The sequence below is a fragment of the Argentina silus genome (genome assembly GCF_951799395.1).
Source record: "Argentina silus genome assembly, chromosome: 13".
In the NCBI taxonomy this organism is placed as follows: domain Eukaryota; kingdom Metazoa; phylum Chordata; class Actinopteri; order Argentiniformes; family Argentinidae; genus Argentina; species Argentina silus.
The window spans coordinates 14,171,123-14,196,931 of NC_139667.1; the positions used below are offsets into that span (position 1 = coordinate 14,171,123).

At 46.2% G+C, this 25,809-nt stretch overlaps 2 protein-coding genes across 2 annotated transcripts in view; both read right to left on the bottom strand.

The window, feature by feature from the left end:
* The window catches only part of sptbn5 (spectrin, beta, non-erythrocytic 5), a gene marked incomplete at its 5' end in the record, with an annotated part of 43,525 nt that extends 34,597 nt beyond the window's left edge, over positions 1-8,928 (bottom strand). Inside the window, 6 exons of the mRNA XM_083684096.1 lie at positions 161-355; positions 2,536-2,764; positions 3,278-3,435; positions 3,544-3,660; positions 3,962-4,129; positions 8,815-8,928. Of these exons, the coding sequence (XP_083540222.1) occupies positions 161-355; positions 2,536-2,764; positions 3,278-3,435; positions 3,544-3,660; positions 3,962-4,129; positions 8,815-8,928 (981 nt within the window). The remainder of the gene's footprint in view (positions 1-160; positions 356-2,535; positions 2,765-3,277; positions 3,436-3,543; positions 3,661-3,961; positions 4,130-8,814) is intronic.
* Positions 8,929-12,353: 3,425 nt separating this feature from the next.
* Positions 12,354-25,676, bottom strand: ehd4 (EH-domain containing 4). Its single transcript, XM_083683072.1, has 7 exons — positions 25,246-25,676; positions 22,809-22,985; positions 21,844-21,941; positions 18,706-18,872; positions 18,278-18,523; positions 16,385-16,549; positions 12,354-14,654 (listed from the first exon to the last, which is right to left on the bottom strand). Exons 1-7 carry the CDS (start codon positions 25,473-25,475, stop codon positions 14,097-14,099), a joined length of 1,641 nt encoding a protein of 546 aa, XP_083539198.1. The 5' UTR covers positions 25,476-25,676; the 3' UTR covers positions 12,354-14,096.
* Positions 25,677-25,809: the final 133 nt, after the last annotated feature.

Below are 25,809 nucleotides of genomic sequence, written 5' to 3' on the forward strand. Positions count from 1 at the left end.
AGAGGAGGGAGGGGAAGGGAGGGATTGAGTGAGTGAGTGAGTGAGTGAGTCAGAAAATGAATGAATGAGAGAAAATGAAAGATAAAGAGAGAAAAAGAAAGTTAAGACAGAGTCAAAGTAATGGAGGAAGGAAAGAGGGATGAGAGAAAAGAGGCATTACCTGGTATTTGGGAGGCTTCTCCACGGTGCGGTAGGTCTTGAAGGAGGTCACCAGCAGCTGCATGTCTCTGAGGGAGTTGGGGAAGGTTCGGTCGTTCAGATCGACTACTTTGGTCTTGATCCACTGGAGCAGGTCAGACACCATGCTCTCATACTGGACCTTCTGATCATCCAGCTCCTTCAGAAGACCTACGATCTACAGGACAGGACAGAGGTTTACACTGTTAAAGGCCAGACGACCTATGATCTACAGGACAGAGGGAGATTTACACTGTTAAAGGCCAGAAGATCTACGATCTACAGGACAGAGGGAGATTTACACTGTTACAGGCCAGAAGATCTACGATCTACAGGACAGAGGGAGATTTACACTGTTAAAGGCCAGAAGGCCGACAATCTACAGGACGGATAGAGGGAGCTTTACACTGTTACAAAAACTACACACAAATCCATGTGGATGTTGTGCTCAACACAGATAGCCCTCAAAGCCCTCACATACACACTACACAGATACATATACACATGATACAAGACAGGTTCAGGTCCACACAACAGCTACACACCATATACACTACACACAGGTACAGATACACACCTTGCTCAGTTTCAGGATCGGAGATCCAACAGTCGACTCTCTCCTGTGTTGCGACCTGAACCACTGAGTACTCAGCCTCCCACCGAAGGACATGGCCACTAGTGTCCTAACAACTTCCTCACAACCTCCTCACAACGTCCCTTCAACGTCACACCTGGGACCTCCGCTGCTTTAAAAACAACCAGCTCCTCGTTGTCAATGTCTACAGCTCTTTGTGACAGTCATCCTGTAATACACCTGGATGGTCTCCCCTCCTCTCCTTCCTTCCCCTCCTCTAGCCCCTCAGCTCAATTACATATATTTGTCTCTGTGCCCACGTGTCCTCATAGAGTAGACTGGGTGTGTCATCGTGTCATCCGGTGGCTTGGCTCTGTCCATAACAGACACAGGCTCCTCTCAGTCCTGCAGCAGCTCTGCATGTGTCACAGGGTCTAACCCTAACCCTAACGATAGCCAATAGCCTTCACTGATCTCTACCTGTAAAGCACTGTTAATCAGACTCTATATCAGGCTGACAGTCTGATAAATCCACCCGTGTGCTCAAATCCACTAGTTGTCAGTGAGTAGATTCCTCGGTGAAATGCACAGAGCTTCCGGGCAACAATAAGTCTCAGACAGTGTCTCTTGTCCTCAGCTAGACTAGCACCGACAGACACACTCACACACATGCACACATGCACACACACACACACACACACACACACACACACACACACACACACACACACACACACACACACACACACACACACACACACACACACACACACACACACACACACACACACACACACACACACACACACTTCAGCTGTGCATTACCGGATCTGTGTCAGTTAGTTAGGACTGATCTGATTAGCCGTAGCTCCACCCCCATGCTCCCAGTGCTGCCCTTCTCCTCCACACTGAAATCCCTTAATCCTGCAAGCTACAGGTCTAGAAAGGTAGGAGGAGTGGCGCACTGACCCCTGGTCTACAAACCCAATTCAAGATAAGGCAGGTGCAGTTCACACTACGGCCAGCAGAGGGGGCCTAGAGCCCAGGTCTGGGTATTGAATGCTGACGTTTATTTGTGTGTGTGTGTGTGTGTGTGTGCGTGCGTGCGTGCGTGCGTGCGTGTGTGTGTGTACATTATACAGAGTAATCTAACCTTCCCTCGCCTTCCACATCCACATACACACGGTATGTTTGTTTGGTCAACAATAAAAGGAGAATGCGTATACTATTATCAACTATCATCACAAAGTAGCATCCAAGCCCATCTCTGTACTCTCTGATCTACACACATAGACAGAGTTCTCTCACACAGCTTACCATCATGCTGAGTCAGATAAAAGCCGACTGGAAATATATATAGCCAATCGGTTCAATAGATCCAGAATAAGTGCCAGAGTACACTTAGGGAAAACGTTGTTGTTAAGCTGTAGACTATATACGGACCTTTTAAAAACTCTTTTCATAGATTTGTCAGTTGGGAGAAGTTATTATGGAGGGGGTCCAAATGGATTAATCTACTCTATTTACCAGACCTCAAATAGTATTTGAAATGATTTCAAACACTTATCTGTGCTTGACTGTGTTTGTCTGGTGGAACTGAACCAATGGAATAGTCCCAAAAGTGCTAAAGTATTTAAAAGGATTTCAGATACTATTTGAAACAGGTCTACTGCAGTGGAGCCTGGTGGAGGTGGAAATTGTGTGTTTGGTACCATGCATTACAATGAGCCCGTCCTCCAATTTCTACCTTCACCAACCTCCACTGCTGTACTCTGTCCACTGACCTTGTGCAGCCTCTTCTGGATAGTCTGGCCCTGCTTCATCTTGGAGAAGTAGTGGTAGTAGAGGGACACGTAGGTCATGATGGACTTCTCATCAGGGTGAGGAACCACCATGTCCTCCACGTCCAGCAGCTGCATGATCCCAAACTCCGCCTCCGCCAGGGAGAAGGCATGGCCAAGGTTCCTCTTGGGGTCGTCCTCCCGCAGACGCTGGTAGTCAAACAGGTCTGGCCTGGGAGGGGATAGATGGTCAGTTTAGACATGAGATTAATGAAGTAGCTAGATTAATGGTTGTCCAACTCCGGTCCTGAAAAGCTACTAGGTGTGCAGCCTTTAGTTTAGCCTTTAATATGTGTTTCAGTCAACTAATCACAGCCTTCGTGGGAGATACAGCAGGTTGGTCAGTTTAGACATGAGATGCATAGAGTGGCCAATTCATGTGCATCTGCATACAAACATATAAACAAACTGAGCTACATGAGAGGTTTCCAACTCCGGTCTTGGAGAGCTACTGGGTGTGCAGGCTTTTGTTCTTTTGTTCAAGCCCAGCACTAACACATCTATCTACTCATCTGGTCCGTGTGTGTGTGTGTGTGTGTGTGTGTGTGTGTGTGTGCGCGTGTGTGTGTGTGTGTGTGTGTGTGTGCGTGTGTGTGTGTGTGTGTGTGCGTGTGTGTGCGTGTGTGCGCATGTGTGTGTTTGTGTGTGTGTGTGTGTGTGTGTGTGTGCGTGTGTGTCTCAGTACCTGTGTGCGTGGATTAAAGCATTAAAGGCCAGGCCGTCCCTCCAGCTGCTAGAGAAGTCTGTCACGTTAACGTTAGCGTAACCGGCGGTCTTCATTTGGCACCAGATCAGCAGGGCCTCCTTGGCAGAGCGACGGGCAGTGCTGCCACCTCCACTGGTCTGCAGGACAGGGTCAATCAGATTCATAGATATACTATGCAATATGACGTATCTGCTTTTACTGAGGAGTATTCCACGCCCATGCCATGTCTAGTAGTAATTAACTACCTCGTCCAAGTTGATGGCTCCGATCTGGAAGCGGAGAATGATGATCCAGAGGAGGCCCAAGATCAACGTCTTGTCTCCATCCACCACGTTCTCTGGAGCAATCAGATCCACACGGATCTGAGAGAGGAGAGGGATTGGTTAACGTGTCTTCTTGGCAGGAGTGCTGCTTTTACAGAGTTAGAAGTGCCCTTACTGTATTGAGTGACCTTCACCAAAATGATCATGCTTGCTATTGCTATTATCCCTGTGTTACGAGTGACCTCTACTGTGGTAATGTGATACCGCAGATTTGTGGTTATTTTTCATTTTCAATTCAATTCAAGAAAATAACCAAACATCTCAGAAATCCAACCCTTGACCATACACTGTTCCTGTGGAGTATACTAGCTACCTTGTTCCTCTGGAGTATACTATCTACCTTGGTCTTGAGGAAGTTGATGGCGATGCTGTTGTTCTCCAGACAGTGGACTCTCAGCGTGCGTCTGGTTGGGGTGGGGAGAACCTCGCCGGAGATCAGCTCCAGCAGGCGGACCAGAGGGAACCCCGGCTTCAGCTCTGTGTACACGTCACTGAGGGCTAGCTTCTCCTGGACAGGAATCAACACAGAGACATGTTGAGTAAATGTGTGTAGCAGGGGAGACTGTTGGAGGTATACATCAGAGGACGGGCTCATTGTAATGCATGGAACGGACGTATTTGATACCATACCTCATTCCATTCCATGCATTACAATGAGCCCGTCCTCCGATTTATACCTCCACCAGCCTCCTGTGATGTGTAGGTTAAATGTTATCTAACACCCCAAGCTTTCAGTTGGCTCCTTCATCCCCTCTCCTCCTTTCCCCTGCAACTCTTCCCCAGACTGTAGCTGTAAACGAGAAAATATTCTCAACCATTTACCTGGTAAAATAGGGGTTAAATAAATACCCATTCAGTCATTTGTTCAATGACACTAGCTGTATAGAAGATTATCTGATGAACACTTCCTGGTTGTCATCAAACCTCAATGATGTCATCTGATAACCCCAGCCAACAGGGCTAGCGACAGTAAAGCTATCGCTTATTTCTTTCCTCGGAAGGTATCTCTATTCCTGCATGTGATGAACAAATGCATGTGATGTGCAATGTCATTGAAAAACAGTCAAAAGGGGTCACATTATAACAATACGTCTAAGTCGGGAGACTATGACAAATCTGCCACTTTTGTTGCTTCAGCGAAATGAAATGTATTCTGTGACGCTGGGTGTCTCTTTCCCCTGACCGGTGTAGTTTGGTGACATTGCCTGGGCTAGGAGGGGCAGGAAACGCTGGGAGCCCCCCAAGCAGCTGCACATTCAAGCTGCGGTTGACATTGGTCTCGTTTTTATAGGAGTCGCCTGGCGTAGATCAGCAGATCTCTATATCATATGGATACGGTTACTAAGATGTTAAAAACTGTTCTGCAGACATTGTGAGATTTGTTGGTCTATTGCATGCAGTGGCAGTGCAATAAAGAGGTTTGGACATCTATCTACTCATCTGGTCCGTGTGTGTGTGTGTGTGAGTGTGTGTGTGTGTGTGTGTGTGTGTGTGTGTGTGTGTGTGTGTGTGTGTGTGTGTGTGTGTGTGTGTGTGTGTGTGTGTGTGTGTGTGTGTGTCTGGCCAGGTTCATTACACAGTGACTAAGACGCCCCACCCTGTGACTTGGGGCTTGTTCAGGGAGGGCGGAACCTCACAGAACCCTCACATAGAAATAGATCCCATAGAATCAACACCCCTTCATCACACAGAGAGAAGGCAATCACATCAGCTCTGTATATTACATTTCTATCTGCGGCATTGTGAATGTTTTTCTCACCCTTTTAGGTAAGCCCAGATGGGCTTAGCTTTTTCTTGAACAGGCAATCATCTCAGCTCAGCAGTATACATACTATATACATTCTATCTTAGGCCCACACATTATTTTTTTACAATAAAGACCGTATGACTGTATTTGTGGCAAACTGTGGCAGCCTAGCAACCACACCCGAACCCAGACGCCAGGGGCGTCGTCTGTCCCTGAACAGATCACTTTACCTCCTGACAGCCTTCTACCGGGCCATTATAGGAGAGCATAAGCAGGCCTCTGTCTCTCTCTCTCTCTCTCTCTCTCTTTCTCTGACTAGCTCTCCTTCTGTATCCCCTCTCTCTCTCTCTGCACACACACACACACACACACACACACACACACACACACACACACACACACACACACACACACACACACACACACACACACACACAGTGTACATAATGCTGTAAGTCTACTATAAATACTGGATAAATGTTTGAGTGTGTAATCAGTTTGCCCTGTAATCACATGGTGTAGGCTGCATCAGGGGCATGTCTGCAAGCTTCAGAAGGTTCTCTATGTTCCTCTGTAACATTTCCACTAGCATGACATTCAAGACGTATGTTGGGTATGGTCGGATTTACAAGGAGCAGAACTGCACTCAGGGGAGAGAGAGATGGGGGAGAGATAGAGAGAGAGAGAGCAGAGGGGGAGAGAGGGAGAGAGAGAGGGGAGAGTGTGTGTGTGTGTTAGAGAGCGAACAAGAGAAAGAGATGGGGGAGAAGGAGGGGGGGGGGGGGGGTTGACAGAGGATTACATGTGGATGGTGTGAACAACCATTAACACGCCTGCGTTCTACAGGAGGAAACCAGAGACACACAGAGAGAGAATGTTTCTCCCTGGGATGTGATGAGATCTGAATGTAACAATGTTATCTTCCCTACCAAAGTAGCATTAAACAAAGGTAATTCTATAAACAGGCTTTTCTCTTTCCTGTGTGTCTGATTGGTGTAATGTCCCTGCCAGAGATAGACCTTGGGTTAGTTTCTTTTCTCTGCCTGGACATTGTGTTCGTTCCTATTCTCTATCTGGATGCTGGAGTTTAGTTCCTATCCTCTCCCTGGATGCTGGTGTGTCCTTCCTGCTTGGCTGAGAGACAGAGACAGTTACATATTGACCAGGTGTCAGCACTTCTCGCTCCCTCCCTCCCTCTCTCTCTCTCTCTCTCTCTCTCTCTCTCTCTCTCTCTGTCTCTGCAACCCTGTCTGTCTGTCTGTCTGTCTGTCTGTCTGTCTGTCTGTCTGTCTGTCTGTGTCTGTCTCTACAGCCCAGTCTGTCTGTCTGTCTGTCTGTCTGTCTGTCTGTCTACAGCCCTGTCTGTCTGTCTGTCTGTCTCTACAGCCCTGTCTGTCTGTTTGTTTCTACAGCCCTGTGTCTGTCTGTCTCTACAGCCCTGTGTGTCTGTCTGTCTCTACAGCCCTGTATGTCTGGCTGCCTGTCTGTCTCTTCAGCCCTGATAGAGCATAACCAGCCCTCTGGGGAAGCTCAGGCCTCAGCTGTAACACCAGTAGCCAGGTACATACAGTTCTTACATGACTATGGCCTGGTTCTGCCCTGAAGCTGTAACACAGGTAGCCTGGTCCCAGGTCTCGTGGACCTCATGGTCCTCTGTGGCTCAGTTGGTAGAGCATGGCACTAACAACGCTTAGGCCGTGGTTTGATTCCTGCTGGGACCATATATACTGAAATGTATGCACTCACTGCAATGTAAGTTGCTTTGGATAAAAGCGTCAGCTAAATTAGATATCTAGATAGATATCTTATAGCCTACATCTCCACTAACTGCCTCATCGCCTTTAGCATAAGAAGCCTGGCCTCTGATACAACTCAGATGTATGTGTGCAGTATGTACATGGCATAACAGGGATAGGTAGAAGTGTTGGCTAAAGCATGTATGTATGTAGATAACAGGCATCAGGCCTCCTCATTTCTAAGAATACAGATGTCCTTTTCTGTGAATTCCACCCCTGCCTCCAACAGAGTGCACCCAACATCATGTTCAAATCCCCATGGAATGGAATGCACAGAATGGAACACATTCCATAAATCAAACCAGAAATCATGAGAATTCCTCCCATGTTGTTGGTGCTGGCTGTACCATGCCAGGTCCTCCTCTCTGTGTTTTCATTTGTTGCATAAGCATTGACCCACATGATCTCATACTGTAGAATTACTGATAAGTGTCAGAAAATAAATGTGTTCTTAGCTGTTACTTGTACATTCTTGCCTGCAGAGGAAGTAGGACGCTATCACTATGATGGGGGTAATAATTACAGCTTATCACTCTTAATTACAGCTTATCACTCTTATTAATCGGTGAGGTCAGACAGCAGTGAGCTAGCTAGCTAGCACCAGGGTGAGGTCAGACAGCAGTGAGCTAGCTAGCACCAGGGTGAGGTCAGACAGCAGTGAGCTAGCTAGCACCAGGGTGAGGTCAGAGAGCAGTGAGCTAGCTAGCACCAGGGTGAGGTCAGACAGCAGTGAGCTAGCTAGCACCAGGGTGAGGTCAGAGAGCAGTGAGCTAGCTAGCACCGGGGTGAGGTCAGACAGCAGTGAGCTAGCTAGCTAGCACCAGGGTGAGGTCAGAGAGCAGTGAGCTAGCTAGCACCAGGGTGAGGTCAGACAGCAGTGAGCTAGCTAGCACCAGGGTGAGGTCAGAGAGCAGTGAGCTAGCTAGCTAGCACCAGGGTGAGGTCAGACAGCAGTGAGCTAGCTAGCTAGCACCAGGGTGAGGTCAGACAGCAGTGAGCTAGCTAGCACCAGGGTGAGGTCAGAGAGCAGTGAGCTAGCTAGCACCAGGGTGAGGTCAGACAGCAGTGAGCTAGCTAGCTAGCACCAAGGTGAGGTCAGACAGCAGTGAGCTAGCTAGCTAGCACCAGGGTGAGGTCGGAGAGCAGTGAGCTAGCTAGCACCAAGGTGAGGTCGGAGAGCAGTGAGCTAGCTAGCACCAGGGTGAGGTCAGAGAGAAAAGGTCATGATGATAAGCATTGTGTCATGAGCATGACATCATCATAGAAAGACACATATTTACCCAGCAACACCTGCTCTAGTATAGAACAGGACCAGGCCCATGCCCAGGCAATAGGCGTGGCAATAGGCGTGTTTAAACAGGTTTTGACATCCACTCCAAGAAATCATAAAAAGGTACATCTAACAATTGTGTCCTCAAAACAGAGTTTTTCAGTGCAGTATATTTTAGCTGAATTCAAACTTGCCTCGTAGTTCCTGCCCCCTAGTTCCTAACCCCTACCCACTCATGTAGATGCATGAGCATGATGGTGATAACCATCATAACCATTACTTACACCTATCCAATCCTCTCAAATCTACAGGAAATGTTAGGGGTTAGGGGTTGATTTTCACATCAGAGTGACAGACACAGAGTTTGTCTTTCTTCTCACCCCGTTCTTGGTGAAGACACTGTTCATCCACTTGGTGTAGGTCTTCTTCTGCACCGCCATTCGCTGCTCCTGCAGCTCTCGGATACGGCCCTTCCCAAATTCCTCATCGTCCATCCTGACGACAGGTCGGGCTGCTCACCTGGGAACAGACAACAGAATCACTGCACTGGTCAAATCAACTCAAATCATCCCAAATCACCTTATACCACTGGTCAAATCACCTAAAATCATCCCAAATTGCCTAAAATCACTGATCAAATCACCCCACATCAAACTGTTGGTTATTCTCTACATCATACATTGTGCAACCATACATTGTACAACCATCACTGCACGTCACAAATTGATGTTTTGCAGTCTATACACATACAGAACTACTAGTACTACTAGTACTAAACTACTACTGTTTATCAATGTCTAGAACAGAAGATGGTCTAGTTGCAAAACCACAAGGTTGTCCCTATCCTAAGTGAGGTAAGGTTATAGTAGGCTTACTGCATGGGAGGCAGGGGGCAAAGATTAATCTGTCGGCTAGCGTTACACAGGGCAATTTGGCACACAAACCAAAGGGGATGAATGGGCAACTTATGATAGAGCAGGGTTTTTAATTGAGGAGTAGTTAGGTGAGGATTGTCATTTGGTGTGTTTGGTACCATTCCTCATTCTATATCATGCATTACAATGAGCCCATCCTCTGATTTCTGCCTCCACCAGCCTTTCCTGGTGTACATAATATAGATACAGAAATATAACTCTGGGTGATATGTATTGACAACTCATCTCATACTAAAATGATAAGAATGAGGAAATAGAAAAAGAGTTTTGACTTGACCTTTGAGGTGAGGTTACAGTAGCTGTGAGTCGAAAGGTGATGGTTGTTTGGGTCAATACTCAAGGTGGTGAGTTTGACAAGATCACAGTTATCTGCTGATGGTAGAGTTTTAAACCTCCTCACCTCTCTTTACTGGCCCATTCAAAACCACTGTAAACATTCTTGGCATTTTATATTCCTAGTTTATATCATAACCTGTCATGCTCTTTGGAACCTGATACTGGGCACAGTGTTTTACTGTTCATTGAGTCTTTTGGGACCAACAGAGAGATTACACCTTTCTACAGTAATAGGGGAATGAATTTGGTGCTTCTGTGTATGGTGCTGAACTGAACACTGGTTAGATGAACTACAGGTTTCAGAGCATTTCAACTGGACACTACAACGCCCTCCTCCCCCTTCATCAGATGACAGCCTTTTCAACGCAATGAGGAAACTATTAAACATAATAACTCAATTATTAGCTAAGACACCAGCCATACTCCACTAACAGCAGGAAACACAGTCATACAACATACAAGGGGAGGCTGGTGGAGGTAGAAATCGGAGGACGGGCTCATTGTAATGCATGGAATGGAATGAGGAATGGTATAGAAAAACACATCCTCAGATTTCTACCTCCACTAGACTCCCCTGCAGCATACAGTACTGGAAACCGTCATATCAAGAGTTCATTATCTAACTGTGATACAACAGCTGACAGAATGGTCTTGCACTGTTTCTTCAGGCAACTAAAGGTGCTTGTTATGTTCAGATCCATAGATGTAGCACAGTACAGGACATGCTGTCATCTTTAACTTCTTTTGGCTGTTTTAAGTGTTTCTTCAAATGGAAACTCAGGTACTTAGATTTCTAATAAAAGTGGCAATGAATAACACATATGTACCATGTACTGGAGAACATGTCAATACAGATTACAATCAATTAAATCAAACAATTACATCAAAATAACTACAAGTTCCACTTATTTTAGAGTGCGTCCTGTTTTCTTTCATGACGTTATTGATCCAAATTGAGGACCAGCACCCTTGTAAGTAACATTAAGAGTCTACAAATTAGTTTTTCTGACAATACGCAGAGACCTCATTCTATATTGAAATACAGATAATAAGCACAACCTCGAGAATAATCACACAAAGAAATCATGACCGACGAATTCACAGAAAGCAAATTGACTGAGAAACACAAGGTCAATAGGCCATAGACAGAAGTCATACATGGTTGCCTTGCTTAGTGCTTACCTTCCAGTCAAAATATCCTTATCCAGTGATACTGTGATACACAGAGTGAAAACACCACAGAGATTCTTATCTAGATTCTCATCTCTTCCTTATTCATTCTGCATGGAGCTTCTTTACTCCGATGCAGAGAATGTGAGAATGAACTTTGAAGCCATTGGCAGTCAGGCATTTACAACATGGGCAGTTGTCTCTCCTGACATGGCTTACTGCATGGGAGGCAGGGGGCAACGGTTAACCTGTCGGCTAGCGTTACACAGGGCAATTTGGCACACAAACCAAAGGTGCTGAATAGGCAATTTATGATAGGGCAGGGTTTTTAATTGAGGAGTAGTTAGGTGAGGACTGTCATTTCCTCTATAGGTTAGGTGAACAATGCTATAAAAGTAAGTCAGAACATAATCGTGTTGTATACAAGGTAGAGTGAACCCAGAGCCATACTGTAGATGCAGTGGAAGATGGTGGAGGTAGATGGGCTCATTGTAATGCATGGAATTGGTATCAAATTCCACATTTCATTCCATGCGTTACAATGAGTCCGTCTTCCGATTTCTACCTCCACCAGCCTCCCCTGCTGTAGATACTGTGACTCTGAGTACTCCAACCAGCCAGGAATCAGACATTTCTCTGGACATCATTACATACAAGTTGTAAATCTTGATTGCAGCACATGCTACATGATTTCATTTCATGTCTACATTTCATGACAACTCAGCACTTTACAGAACCTAGGGGAGGATGGGGGAGATCATAGCCAGATGGACATAATATACACCAGTGGAGGTGTGTTTGGTAGCATTCCTCATTCTATTCCATCCATTACATTGAGCCCATCCTCCGATTTCTCCTCCACCAGCCTTTCCTGGTGTACATAATATAGATACGGAAATAAAACTCTGGGTGAATCCACAACTCATCTCACTTCCCATTTCAAGTCTCATTTCTCATGAAAATACTAAAATTATAAGAATGAGGAAATATAAAAAGAGTTTTGACTATAAAAAAAAAAAAAAGCGTTGTCTATAACATTATGCAATGGCACTTGGTTAAGTAAGAGTGTCATTTTAAGTGGTGTTTCCACTTTTGGGACCATTCCATTGGTTCCATTGTACCAGGCAACTGAACCAAGCACAGGCCAAGTATTTAAAATAATTTGATACTTGACCCAAGTCTGATTCTTATACATTCAGAATAAACACGAACATGAAGACTGACATGTTTTACACATTGTTTAATAATATATACATTCCCTGATAATCCATACATAGAGCCTGTATACTGCAGTATGATTATTCACAAACTGTACAATAACGAGGCTGTACATGAAGGGGGTGTTAACATTAACCGTTTACATTTGGACAGAGAAAGAAAGAAGTCTCCCAACACAATGTTCATCATTGACTAATGAAGCATATTATGCAATACAACCAGAAAAGTCTCCACACAACCCCTCCCTCCCTCCCAAAACAGGAAATGATGCAAGAAGTTTCAATTGTTTGTTCTATTGTAGAGTGGCTATTGACAGGCAAGAGTACACTCAAGGTAAATGCTAAGTGGCACAGAACAAAAATAACAAATGAGAAAAGTAACGTCCACAACTCTGAAAAGCATGTCTAAAATAAGTCACTGGGGAGCATAATAGAGTTGCAGACATTATTGATTTAATTTGTGTACAATATAGACAGGAGATGTGGTTCACTAAATGTCTTTGACTCATGATCATCGATTGATCAACTGTAAAATAAACAGGATTTGCGTGATGGATGCATTATATAAAAACAAAAAATTGTAAAGAGAGGAACACAACTTTGACCTTTAATATCACCCTTCAAAATCACAATATTACAAAACATAACAGATTCAAAAAATATAGAATTCTAACTTTTACATTCAGATAATTTTCAACATTTGATATTCTATCTCATCCAGTTCCTGGACAGAAAGAGAACAACGACAGTTCTCCCTTTGTTAGAGGAAAGATGAAGCGCACATAGACATACTTTTAATTCGCAACATTAGACTGCTGACTAGATACAATGGACAGTCATTTCTCAAAGGCACAATCATAATAGCTGGTTGTGAGCGTCGCCACAAAGGCCTCAAGGCCCTCACTCCCATCATAGGCACACAAACATAGAGGAAATATATGTTGTTATCTAGATGTTCAAATTTGTCTAATCTCCAAAATGCAAGGGACTGTTTCACATTGTGAAGTGTATCATTAAGGCTTGAGACACCAGTCGTTCAGCCCAGGCCAGACCAGGGTGTGTTCTATTTCTAGCAAGTAAAATAGCAAAGCAGTTTCCATTGTCATCGTCTGTTAAAACAAGAGGAGATGCTCTCTAACCTGTGGCCATTCCATCACCCCACACTTCCTCCGCCTCTCAGACAGAAACCTCCCCAAGGATGGTTCAGAAGAAGGTTTGTTCGCACTTACGTCTACATAGAATTTTTGTTTTGTTTTTTAAACTACTCCCAAAATATACATTTGACCCAAGTTTTGTAGTTGCCCCACTATACTATCAGTTAACCTTCATTAACACTAATCTAAACTTGAGAAACATATGAACCAGGGGAGGCTGGTGGAGGTAGAAATCGGAGGATGGGCTCATTTTAATGCATGGAATGGAATGAGGAATGGAATCAAACCAATGAGCCCGTCATCTGATGTATTCCAAACTCTCCCATAAAACATGGTGACAATGAAAAGGTTAAAGTCACACACATCTAAAAGGCAGGATTCATAGATTTCCTATGTTTGTTATGTTTGTAATTATGTTTGTTTCAAGAACTGAAACAAGAAGGCTACTGAATAGTGGATTTTCATCCATGTGAACATCGTTTCGTATCATATCTAGACTGATTTAGATATGGACTTTCCCTACCAACTGTCTGAGCAAGTTGTCTGGCTGTCAAATCTACTAGCAGTCAAGACATAAACAACATTTCGGATACAGATAGAACTCCACCAAGCATGTCAAAAAGTAAGGCAAAATATGTTACATGTAAGTGTCAAAAAAATAAGTGTTTAATTCCAACTTCTGGGTCACTGTTCATTTAAAAAGGTACTGTAGAGTTGTCCCCATGTTGTCCCCTTACAGGGTCAGTGTGACTTCTTCGTTGGTATTTAGGCCTTAGACCCTTTCTTCGTTGGTGTTTAGACCTTAGTCCTCCTCATTGTTAAGGATCGGTGTGTCTTCTTCGTTGGTGTTCTAGTCCTCCTCGTGGTTGTAGAGGATGTCAGCGACAGGGTTCTTCCTGTGGATGGGGGGCACCAGGTGTTGGGGCAGCTCGGTGGGCAGCTCGTACCCCTCCAGCTTCACCTTGATCAGGTGCTGCGCCAGGGCGAACTCCTCGTCGTCCAGCATGCCGTCTTTGTCACAGTCCGACAGCTTCCAGATCTTTCCGAGGACCGTGTTGGGCAGGCGGGAGTTCATCATCTCCTTCTTGGCGTTGACGCCGGTGATCTTGCCGTTGACGGGCATCAGCGTGTAGAAGATCTCGTCGTACTTGTGTTTGTCACGGTAGACGATCCAGTCCTCGGTGTCGGAGCCGGCGTCGATGCCCTCGCCGTAGCCGTGTCCGAACGGCCCGTCCTGGGAGCCCTCGAAGGCTCCGCCTGACACCTGCTGCACCGGCGCCCTGCTCTCCTCGTCCCTGATCATGGCCATCAGGCCAGAGATCTTATTGGCCAGCATCTTGTCCACTGACTCGATCAGCTTCATCTTCAGGGACGGGAACTTGCTGAAGTCGTAGTGCTGCAGCTGCTCCTAAAGACACAGAACACAAAGACAAAACAAGATGATTTGATTATCTATTCAGCTATGATTTATTTGAATAGGGACAGATGGAAACACATTAACTTGTTCAATAAGCAATTATCTAATGTATTTCATGTGTGTGTGTGTGTGTGTGTGTGTGTGTGTGTTTATAGCTTGTTTTTAACATTGGCTATCATGACGTTAGAGAAGAGGGATACACGCCAGAAATACTTAGGGCCAACATTCATGTGAGAGTTCTGCTCATTGCAAACATAATCAGATTACACTTCCTTAATCCTATGTAATCCTGCACAGCAGCGTACATCAACACAGCAAGGATCCTCTACATGCAGCCAATCAGTAGGGGAAATGGTGTCATATTTTTTGGAAGAAAAATACAACTGTTACAATGTCACACAGTGGGCCGGGCCGTCCCTCATCCACAAACAAAGGAATTTAAACTACTAACAATGTCGGCAATGTAAATATTGACAATGAGCTGACAATTGTTTAGAATGATATCATAAGGCAACATGTGGCCCATAGCTGTGGGCTAGGATAAACTAGAATACCCTGAGGGTATGTAATGGATCCACTTCACTATTTGACTGTCCCTGATTGACAAACACATGGTAGGGAACAGAGCACGCACGCACACACACACACACACACACACACACACACACACACACACACACACACACACACACACACACACACACACACACACACACACACACACACACACCAGGTGTGGGGTGTAGTGTCGAAGAGTGTGTTTGAGTAAACAACATGCATTACTAACTGCAGAGGAATCTGAGACTGGAGTTGGTGGTCCCTGTGCTCAGATACACAACAACAAGCTGGGGGGATACACTTCCCCGTAGGGGGAACGATACACACCATAACATTCTCTCTCTGTTCACTGGAACTGTTCTCTAGACAATGTCTCCCACCCAGCTGCACTGCGCTCACTTCCAAGTGTGTGTGTGTGTGTGTGTGTGTGTGTGTGTGTGTGTGTGTGTGTGTGTGTGTGTATGCAGGTTCAACGAGTTGCCTTCTCCCCTCCAGGGACAGCCTGCATTGTGTGGACAAGGGCTGTGGTCCGATTATCTCTCTTCCCTCCGAGTGTGCATTCATTCAACCCTCCCCTCACAGATTTGAAAGCATGTGCTTAGTTTAAGCAACAGACTACTGGCTAGAGGGCGTTTCCCCTGTATGTGTTCCATCAGTGCTTTCCTATGAAAGCCCTGAGGGGGAGTGAACAAGTGCATACTTCAGGGGGAGAAGGGCAGAGGAAGGGACTACAGCTAAGCTCTCTATAGCTGAACCAGCTGCTCTCACACACAGACAGACACACACAGACACACACACACAGAGACACACACACACAGATGTGGAGCAGGACAAAGGTGTGGCCGTGTCCTGCTATAGACTAGATGGTGATGGTTTTGCAGTGCTAATATAGTGCTTAATGACGTTTTAATGAAGTGTTGATATTAAAGAGAAGGGTGGAGGCGGCCCAGACACAGACATGCTCACATCGGGAAATTCTCTCAAATAAAACCATGTTCTCACCAGTTCTATTCCTCATCTCAACAACTATATATATTTTTTTTTACATTATTTGAATAAGATATGCAAGATGATCAGAATATGGGCAAACATTCAGAATTCTAAATACTATAATCCATCCATCCATCCATCCATCCATCCATCCATCCATCCCTTCATCCTACCTGCATCTTGACTACGTTGGGGAAGTCTCCGGGGGAGATGTGGTGCTCCCTCTGCAGTATGGTGTAGATCTCAGGGAGACGCATAATCAGCTCCTCCTTCTTCTTCTCCTTCCCGAACAGAGACGGCATCTCCTTCTTCAAGTAGCTGATGATGTAAGCATGCACCTGCAGGGGGGAGGGGGTCAGGAGGGCATCAGCAGGAGCAAGACATCTGGGTTCTGATTTCATGGCAAGATTTTAGCTTTTTTTTATTTTTTATTTTAAATGATTAAAGCAATATGAAAATACTTTCAAACAGACATTGTTCCTCTGGTTTCATAGTGAGAAGCACTGGGATGACGGTGTGGTGGGATAGGGGGAGATGGGTTACATCACGACACATTCAAACACATAGCAAACATATTTATCAGCGTAGCGTTCTCACACCTCTGTTAGTTGAAGGGTGTGTGTGTGTGTGCGTGTTGTACACATGTGTGTGTGTGTGTGTTGTACGCACGCGCGCGCGTGTGCGTGTGTGTGTGTGTGTGTCTAGGCGCACTGTGTACTGTGTACCAGCAGGGTTATCAATCTCTCTCTCTCTCTCTGGTGTTTCCAGCTCCACCTTCAGCGTGTCCTTGCCAGGGGAACATTCAACAACACCGTGTTTATACAACAGTTTCCTCAATAAAGCTGTGTGGACAGGAAGGCAGCTCCAGGGGACGGGCAGGTTGAGTCTGTCCCTGCCTGAGTGTTTACTCCTGCTGGAAGCAGAGGTAGTGTGGGTGAGGGGATGTGGGGAAGTGGGCACAGGGGAACGCCACTGCTGGAACAGGAACGGCACTGCTTATAGACTGACAGGCAGGCCTTGGTGGTTGGGGGGGGGCGTTGCATGGTGCATGTGTGTGAACATGTCTCTGTGTGTGTGTGTGTGTGTGTGTGTGTGTGTGTGTGTGTGTGTGTGTGTGTACTAGAATGTGTGTGTGTCAGTGTGTGCTACGTACGTCATGCATTCCTCATCCTAGGAAGAAGGGTCGACAGGGCCAACCTGGGGTTACAGAGCACTGCACCACTACTTCACATGGTTTCACACGCTCCATACAATACTTGCCACATGTAGTCCCAGCCACCCCAGCCCCAGTCCAAGCCCCAACCCTGGCCCCGGCCCCAGCCCCAGCCCCTGCCCCAGCTCCAGCTCCAGCTCCTGTCCTGGTCCCAGCCACCCCAGCCCCAACCCCATACCCAGCTCCAAACCCTGTCCTGGTCCTGGTCCAAGCCCCATACCCAGCTACAGCCTCAGCCATAACCACAACCCTATACCCATACCCAGACATAGCTCTAGCCCCATACCCATACCCAGCCCCTGGCATAGCCCCAACTCCAGAGCCTGCCCCATACCCATACCCAGCCCAGACATAGCCTGGCAGGAAGGAATGCAGAGAGCTGATAGATTCCTGTTTGTCTGACCAGTTGGAAAATATTACGGAAGAGATAAGGTCTGCTTCTCAGGCGCGGCCCTGCTGAGTGTAAACTGGCCTGGGTGAGCAGACCCAAGCACCAGTCCCCTACACGAAGTTGACCCTGGTCTGACTGGGACTCAGGGGTGAAGGGGCCCAGAGGAAATGTCTACTTTGGAACAACAGGCTAAAAACAACAGTCGTCAGCCAGGGTCAGTCCTAAGACAACACAGGCACGAGGTGTTAGAATAACACATGACCACCCTCTGACATATCAGGGGAGGCTAATGGAGGTAGAAATCGGAGGACAGGCTCATTGTAATGCATGGAATGGAATTGATATGATGAGCTGGCTAGCTCAGTCCAGCTCGGCTCAGCTTAGTTCGGCTCTGTAGTGTCAATTCAAGTTCAGAGTCAGGATGGACAGGCAGGGTGAAGAGTAGGGGGACTACCGTCTCACCTTGGCCAGACGGGCTCGTTTGATGAGGTCGTTGAGCTTGCGTAGTGCAGCGTTGCGTGGCAGCCCCTGGATGTCTTTGAACAGGTCCTGGGTCTCGGCCTCAAACAGCCGACGGTTGTCTGTGTTCTGCAGGGGTTTGGCCCAGAACGAGCCCAGGTACACACGCACCACCTCCGGGGTGTTGATCACCTTCCCCAGTGACCACATGAGGGCGCCGTAGACACGCATCAGCTGCTGGGTGTCCACCTGGTGGGGGGGGGGGGGATATTATATGGAAGGAGGGACAGAAGATGCATAGACTGATAGAAAGACTGATACTAAAAAGATAGACTGATAAACATAGATAGAGAGATGTAGAAAGAGAAGAAAGAGAGGGAAAGAGAAAGAGAGAGAGAGATAGAGAGAGAAAAGGAAGAAAGACCTTGTACCTGGTCTGCCTTGTTGAGCACCACTCTGATCTTGTCGTCTTGACCTCTGAAGGCCTTGATGGCCTCTGAGAACTCGTCTGAGATGTCGAGCTTGTGGGCGTCGAACAGCAGGATGATCCGGTCGACCCGCTCCCCGAACCACCTCAGCACCTCAGAGAAGTCGTAACCTGGATATGGACAAATACATATCTCCATGTCACACTAAATCACCTCACATTCCGTATCGAACATTGAAGGAGTAGGCCTACAGTAAAGACTACAGTGTCACCATTGTGCTGCCTTAGCCAGCATACTGCCTGCAGCCCAGCTGATTTCATGAACAGGCCGGTTCTGTTCTTACATGCCCTCTAAATAAGACATCCCCCGTGACAGCACTCTTAAAGGGGACACCTCGCCATTCTCTTTAATGTTTATACATAACATCCAAACATCACCTTTAAATATGACTATACTCTAGGCCTCCTGAAATGGAGTGAGGGTACAGGTAGGTAGGTATATGAAGTTAACCCTAACCCAATGACAAACAGTCTTTATCTATGCGTGTCGACAAAACACTACCTGTGCAGGTTAAACAAGCAGCACGTCCCGTGATAGGCTAACTGTCCTGTGGAACACACACACACACACACACACACACACACACACACACACACACACACACACACACACACACACACACACACACACGCACACACACACAAGCACACACACACACACACACACCACACACACACACACCACACACACACACTCCCTTCATAAATAAACCATGGCAGCTTGTATCCAGACACAGAAGGCGTCAGACCCGCCCCGGATCTGCAGATAGATTTCAGTAAGCGTATGTTGGCACATTGAACAAGTATTGAAGGGGAATGTCAGAGGTAATGGAGGAGGGTGTCAAAGGTAGAAGTAAGTATGTATACACTTGACTGATGAAATGAAGTACTAATAATAATACTACTACTACTACTATTCTACTGCTGTGTTCTAACTGCATCATTGTTGTTATACCCTTGAATGAGTAGGCAACTGATGGCCTTGGAGATTTCCTCCTTTTTGATTACCGGAGGAAAAGAGAAGGTTTGAGCAGCGCGGGAGACCTGCTCTTTAATGAGCACACATGTTGCTAGAACAAACACTGGAGGGGCTTACAGCACTGGGAGGAATGTGGCAGGCCGGGCCGGGCCAAGGCACCCAGAGTCAGGGCGGAGTCACGGAGCTCTGAGAACCACACGACTGACTGTGGGAACAGGCGATGATGTCATCGGCATGGAAAAGGTCAACGCTGACAAGGATTATAATAGCCTGAAGGACGCTAATAAAACTAACTTTAATTTGTCGGATTGATCTAAAAAGTGAGATCTTGGAAATATCCTTTAATACTCATTTCCTTCTAGATGACGGCTATATAAGTGCAGTGGTCCTGAATGATGACATCTTTGGTTTGTCGTTTTATTTTTCATATAAATAAATTCAATATACAGTGCCTTCGGAAAGTATTAATTCTTTTAATTTAATCCATTTTAAATTCTATAACATAACAAAATGTGGAAAAAGTGAAGTAGTCTGAATATTTTCCGATGGTGAAACCTAACTGACGTCATGATGAGTCAGGAGAAGAATGTTCAAGGCTGGGGTTTGAGGAATGCAAGTCAGCTCAACAAAAGCAGGACCAGATGTTAGAACGCCCATCCATACTCTGCATACTCCATGCCCTCCACACTCCACGCTCCATGTTCCACACTCCATGTTCCATGTTCCATGTTCCACGCTCCACGCTCCACGCTCTACACTCTATACTCTATGCTCTATGCTCCATATCCTCCATATACTCTCCATACTCCACACACTCCACACACTCCACTCTCTCTATTCCCCATACTACACTCTCTCTATACTCCATACTCCATTATATTATACCAGCATTGCATTACATACAGACAGCAGGGGAGGCTGGTGGAGGTAGAAATCGGAGGACGGGCTCATTGTCGTGCTGGAAATGGAATGAGAGTGGTATCAAACGTGTGTGTTTGAGCTCTCCATGCATTACCATGAGGCCGTCCTCAACCTGTCTTTTTCTGCTGCCTTGCACTTCCCAGATGGCTATTAGACTAGACCTAGGACTATTAGACTAGGCCTAGGACTATTAGACCAGACCTAGGACTATTAGACTAGGCCTAGGACTATTAGACCAGACCTAGGACTTCCTCTTTATGGACATATCAAAACTCTGTTTCTCTCTAGAAAATGTCTCAGATAGAAACCTAGTGGGTTATCTGCATCAGCAGAAACAATTTTCCTGTCAAAACAAGGAAAGGAAAGCGAGAACCTTCTGGGAGATCGTGAATGACTGATATTGAAACCAGAGTTGACGTTCTCATTGTTACCTCAAGATGGAGGAAACTGATGGTGGGGCTGGTGCGACTAACGAAGCCATTAGTAACAAGGTCATTACCAAGGCTTCCTTCTGTATGAGGTCGTTACTACAGCCTATGAGGACTCTCCTACGAGAACATTACTATTCCCTGTAAGGCCTCATAGTACTGTATGAGGAGATTACTACGCCCTGTAAGGCCTCAACCTACTGTACGAAGACATTACTATGCCCTATAAGGCCTATTCTCCTGTATGAGATTGTTACTATGGCCTATAAGGCCTCTCTTACTGTATGAAGACATTACTAAGGCCTATAAGGCCTCTCCTACTGTATTACTTCATACCTGAGGGGAATATAACATAGGCTCAACCAGCTCACACTGGATTTACATCCTAGAAAACACCGAGAGCACCGGAGAGATTAAGAGGCTGGTGGAGGTAGAAAACATCCTCATTACATGCATTACAATGAGCCCATCGGCTCATTGTAATGCATGGAATGAGGAATCGTGTCAAACACACACAATGAACCTGTCCTCTGATTTCTACCTCTACCAGTCTCCACCGGAGAGATTCCATCATGCTTTGCCTAAGAGTCATGTTCAGGAGGTTGCAACACTCATTGCAGATAGATCCCTTGTTCTACATGTCAGAGAGGCATCCTCATGTCTGTTCCACATGTTGTATGGTTATATCTGATCGCTCCACAGCATTGTGGCCTGTTGAACGCAGCCCTGAGCCCTGGGTTCCATTGCTACTGACCTCTGCTGATGCGCTGCTTCTCTCCAGACAGGATCCCTGGGGTGTCGATCACACTGATGCTCTGGAGGACCTGGTTGGGCATCTGGGAGCAGATGAACCTGCACACACGGGAGAAAGAAGAAGACAACGTTTCACATATGAATACAGTACCGACTTCAAAACACCTAGGAACACTCATATCATAAATATATTCAGCTAATTTACTCTCTCTCCCCCCTACTCTTCACCCTGCCTAATAAAGTGTAGCATATGGTCAGATCTCCATCTCGGGCCTACTGGCAACAACCACACCTTCCTAGGCTATTGTTCTTAGCAGGAAGGATTCAGCTGTTGAACTAACAAACTGAAGTACGCTCTCCAACCGTGGCTCCAATCTAGGAACCATAAATTCATCCATGTAGAATAACGAGTGTTGGGTGGAGTTAAAAAACATATTCTAGGTGACATGTAGTGACGCACAGAGACTTCCACAGGAACAATGTGTATTGTGACGGGTTCCGCTGGACTTCAGTCTGTCAGGAATGTCTTTGACCTTACCTTGGGCCACTGTCACTTCGCTACTTACCCGCTTCCCCTAACTGCACAGAAATATCTGGAAAGAGGAAGCACGCTTCGGACATGAATGTTGTTTGGCTAAAATTAAAACTGATGAAGCCAACACCAGCCAAAAACTCCTGCTTCAATCAATATGAGGTGACAGAGTCACATCCCGTCTCTTACTGTTTGTGGAACAGAATGACAGCTATGTCAGGAGGTCTGGCTTGTCAGGAAGCAATGGGACAGAACTACCACAACAATCTCTTCACCTCGGCTGTTTCTAACACGATTACATAAACCCACTGGAGCTGCTGCGGCCATCTCTCTCTAGTAAACGTAGAGGGCTATTCAAACAAACCCGCAAACCCCAGGTTCACAGAGAGGTCACACAAAAAAAAATCGCCATGGCAACCACACAACCCTGTTACCTGTTGAGGAAAGAGTTTCCGAAGGCGTTGAGTTTGCGGAAGGGTTTCCTGGGGTCGACTACCAGAGCATTGCCAGGGATAACCCCCTCGTTCTCTCCGTACATCACAGCGATGAAGCCGTCCGTGGTGGGCTCTGGGCCAATCCGCATGCCTGGGAAGTCCTGCTCCAGCAGGTACCTGCAGCACACAGCACAGAGACACTGGTTTGATTATAAAGCATTGTAAGACATGACATATGCTACCACCGGTAGCTGCAGGACACAGCACATAGACACTGGGTTTATAACAGTATGTACTGTATCTGCAGCACAGCACAGAGACACCGGTTTTATGTGTGTGTCTGTGTGTGTGTGTGTGTGTGTGTGTGTGTGTGTAAGAAAGGTACTTCTGGAAACATTGTAAACACTACCCTCCATCCCAGAGAAAAACAATGTGAGTTCAAAGCATCCCTTCACTGGGTGACTGATGATTCTCAGTCATCCTCTGCCAGCAGTAGAACAACATCAAAGACATGTAGAGAGGTTGATATATGCCCCCCCAAGACCAGGAACACTGCTCTGCTGTCATGGTGTTGTTATTCCTGCCTAGCCTGCTGTCATGGTGTTGTTTTCCTGCCCTCCCTGCCATGTTATAGCTCTTCCCTTCTTCCTGTGAGAGGATAACAGCATGTCAAAGGTCTGCAAACAGAGCAGCAGGAGAGGAATGCCATCCTTAGACACACATTCTCAAAACATGCCCTAGCCCCTACACCCTAGGCATGCCACCTCTTCCACGAAGAGCAGACCATAGCCCAGTCTACCCCACCCACCCCCCTCCCCCAGCACCCCACCCCCTCCCCCAGCCCCTAAACCCTGCAGTAGGACCCTGGAGCAGCTCTGTAGTAGAGTTAGAAGGTCCAGCTTGAAGTACTTGGGGCTTGTCCAGGAGGTGCAACGTTCCAGAACACTCAGATAGAAATGGACTAAACTAGAACAGATATGATTGTCTGTCAGAAATAGGGAGAACTGTGTCAGCTCTAGCCATTGCATTTCTATCTGCAACCTTCTGTTTCACTGCATTGCATTGCACCTCACCCTAAGCAGACACCTTCACGTTTCATTTCACTTCAACTTTCACTTCCACCAGGCTACCTCTCCCCTGGCAGTTATGCATCTGCAAAAACCCCAACAGGCCTCAGTGGCAGTGAACACACGTCACTCTGCGATCATGATGTCTCCAGAGGTGATGAGCACATTTGAAGTAACACAACAACAAAGTTGCTCAATTGAAGCCACAATGTTCAAGAGTCCCAACACATAACCTGTAAGGTGAGCCAGAGTAGATCCCCTTCGTGTTACACAAAGGGGCGTGTTATTGACCTAGTTCTCAGAATTGTGTATCTCCTTTCCACAGCTGCCAAGCCTGGCAGTCACACTACTCGACCAGAGGCATCTTCTCTAGAGATAGGGACTCAGGGTGCATATCCTGTCTTGCTGCAGACTCTCAGAGGCATTCATTATTGAACTGACATGGGTGCTGTCTGCTAGTCTAATAGATTAAAGATCATGCTTGTCGTTGCCATAAATTCAGAGAAATTCATGTAGGTTATGACTCTTTGTTGGTTTGCATGGTGACTCACTGAGTTTCCCAAATGTATCCTTGGCTTGATGATGGTGTGTTGGTTTTTATAAGGGCTTGTAGACTACCATACCCAGAAACAGTACAGAGTATAAACTACAGTGGTAGTGAAACATGATCTCGATATTGTGTGCAGAAAACACACAACCGGGACAATGCTGGTGCATTAGCTCTTGTTTGCCCTGGAGGAGGAGGGGTATGAGAAGAAAGCGTTTATTCGCAGCTTTTAACTCGTGACATGAAACCTCCATCTAAGTAGTGGTGGTACACTCCCCATGGCGCCTCCCCGGCAGATCAGAGGGGAAAGGGGAAGTATCACACAGGATTCAGAGTAAATCAAACAATGGAACTGTAGAGATCTTGGCCTATGTACATGTAAGCCCGTCATGGCAGCCTACCCAAATGAAGGCTAACATCCCGGTGGTCTAATAATGGATTGTGCGACCGCGCCTCGGGAGTCGCGCCAAAAGAGGGTTCGATCCCCCCCGCTGCAGAATATTGATATGCACTAATGCATTATAGGCTATAACTAAACCACCACCTTATCAAATGCTATATTTGCTTATTGTTAAGTCATTTAAACGGTATCATAATATTTTAACATTTGACAGCAGATTAACTTTATTTGACAGCTGACATGCCCCCACCCAAACCCTAACCTTAACCCCCCCGCCAGGTGAATAGGAGGCTGTTTATTTTACCACAACAATAACCTTGACTGCTAAGTCATTCCTGAGGGATCAGTGAATGCTGTAGGAAAAAGTTCACAGAATGTAGATGGATTTGGTAACTGTGGCTGAATTACACAACATAGGCCTACCTTATGAAGGTTGTCTTCCCCGTGGAATACTGCCCAACCAGAAGAACCATGGGCTTGCTCTGGAAATCCGCAGACTCCAACGCTGGGGAGTGGAAATCATGGAAAAGATATGTTTCCTCCAACGGCAATAATTTCTTAGAATAGAGAGTTTGAAGACCCTCCGTTACAGTTTGATACATCTCGCCGTCCTTATTTCTGCCACCTTGTTCTTTGTTTACCCAACTGAACATAGTGACGATGCTCCGCTAACTTCCAGAAAAACAGAACTAACGGTTGACTTCCTTATTTCCTTCTGCTTTTAAGGGTTTGGCGGAGCGAGTGTGAGGATGCTTTGTATCCGATTGTCTATTTAAACTCCACAATTGCTACTTTGTATCAATCACATGTATCCCTTTGGCAACAGAACGTGGCACCTGGATCTCCACGGTTGTCTTCACAGTGGTAGCTGTGTGCGCACAGCGCGTCCTCTGTGCGGCGTAGTGCTTACCTGAACGACACCGCCCTTCCTCTCTCTGACGTTGTAGCGGCAGGGCTGAATATTCAGCAGGGAAAAATACTGTAGCC

Excerpts from the sequence above, each read along its gene's own strand:
- ehd4 (XM_083683072.1), bottom strand. The coding sequence starts at position 25,475 with ATGTTCAGTTGGGTAAACAAAGAACAAGGTGGCAGAAATAAGGACGGC. Across the intron at positions 18,524-18,705 it reads TGCTCAACAAGGCAGACCAG|GTGGACACCCAGCAGCTGAT; the intron begins GTACAAGGTCTT and ends CCCCCCCACCAG. Across the intron at positions 16,550-18,277 it reads AACGAGCCCGTCTGGCCAAG|GTGCATGCTTACATCATCAG; the intron begins GTGAGACGGTAG and ends TCCCCCCTGCAG.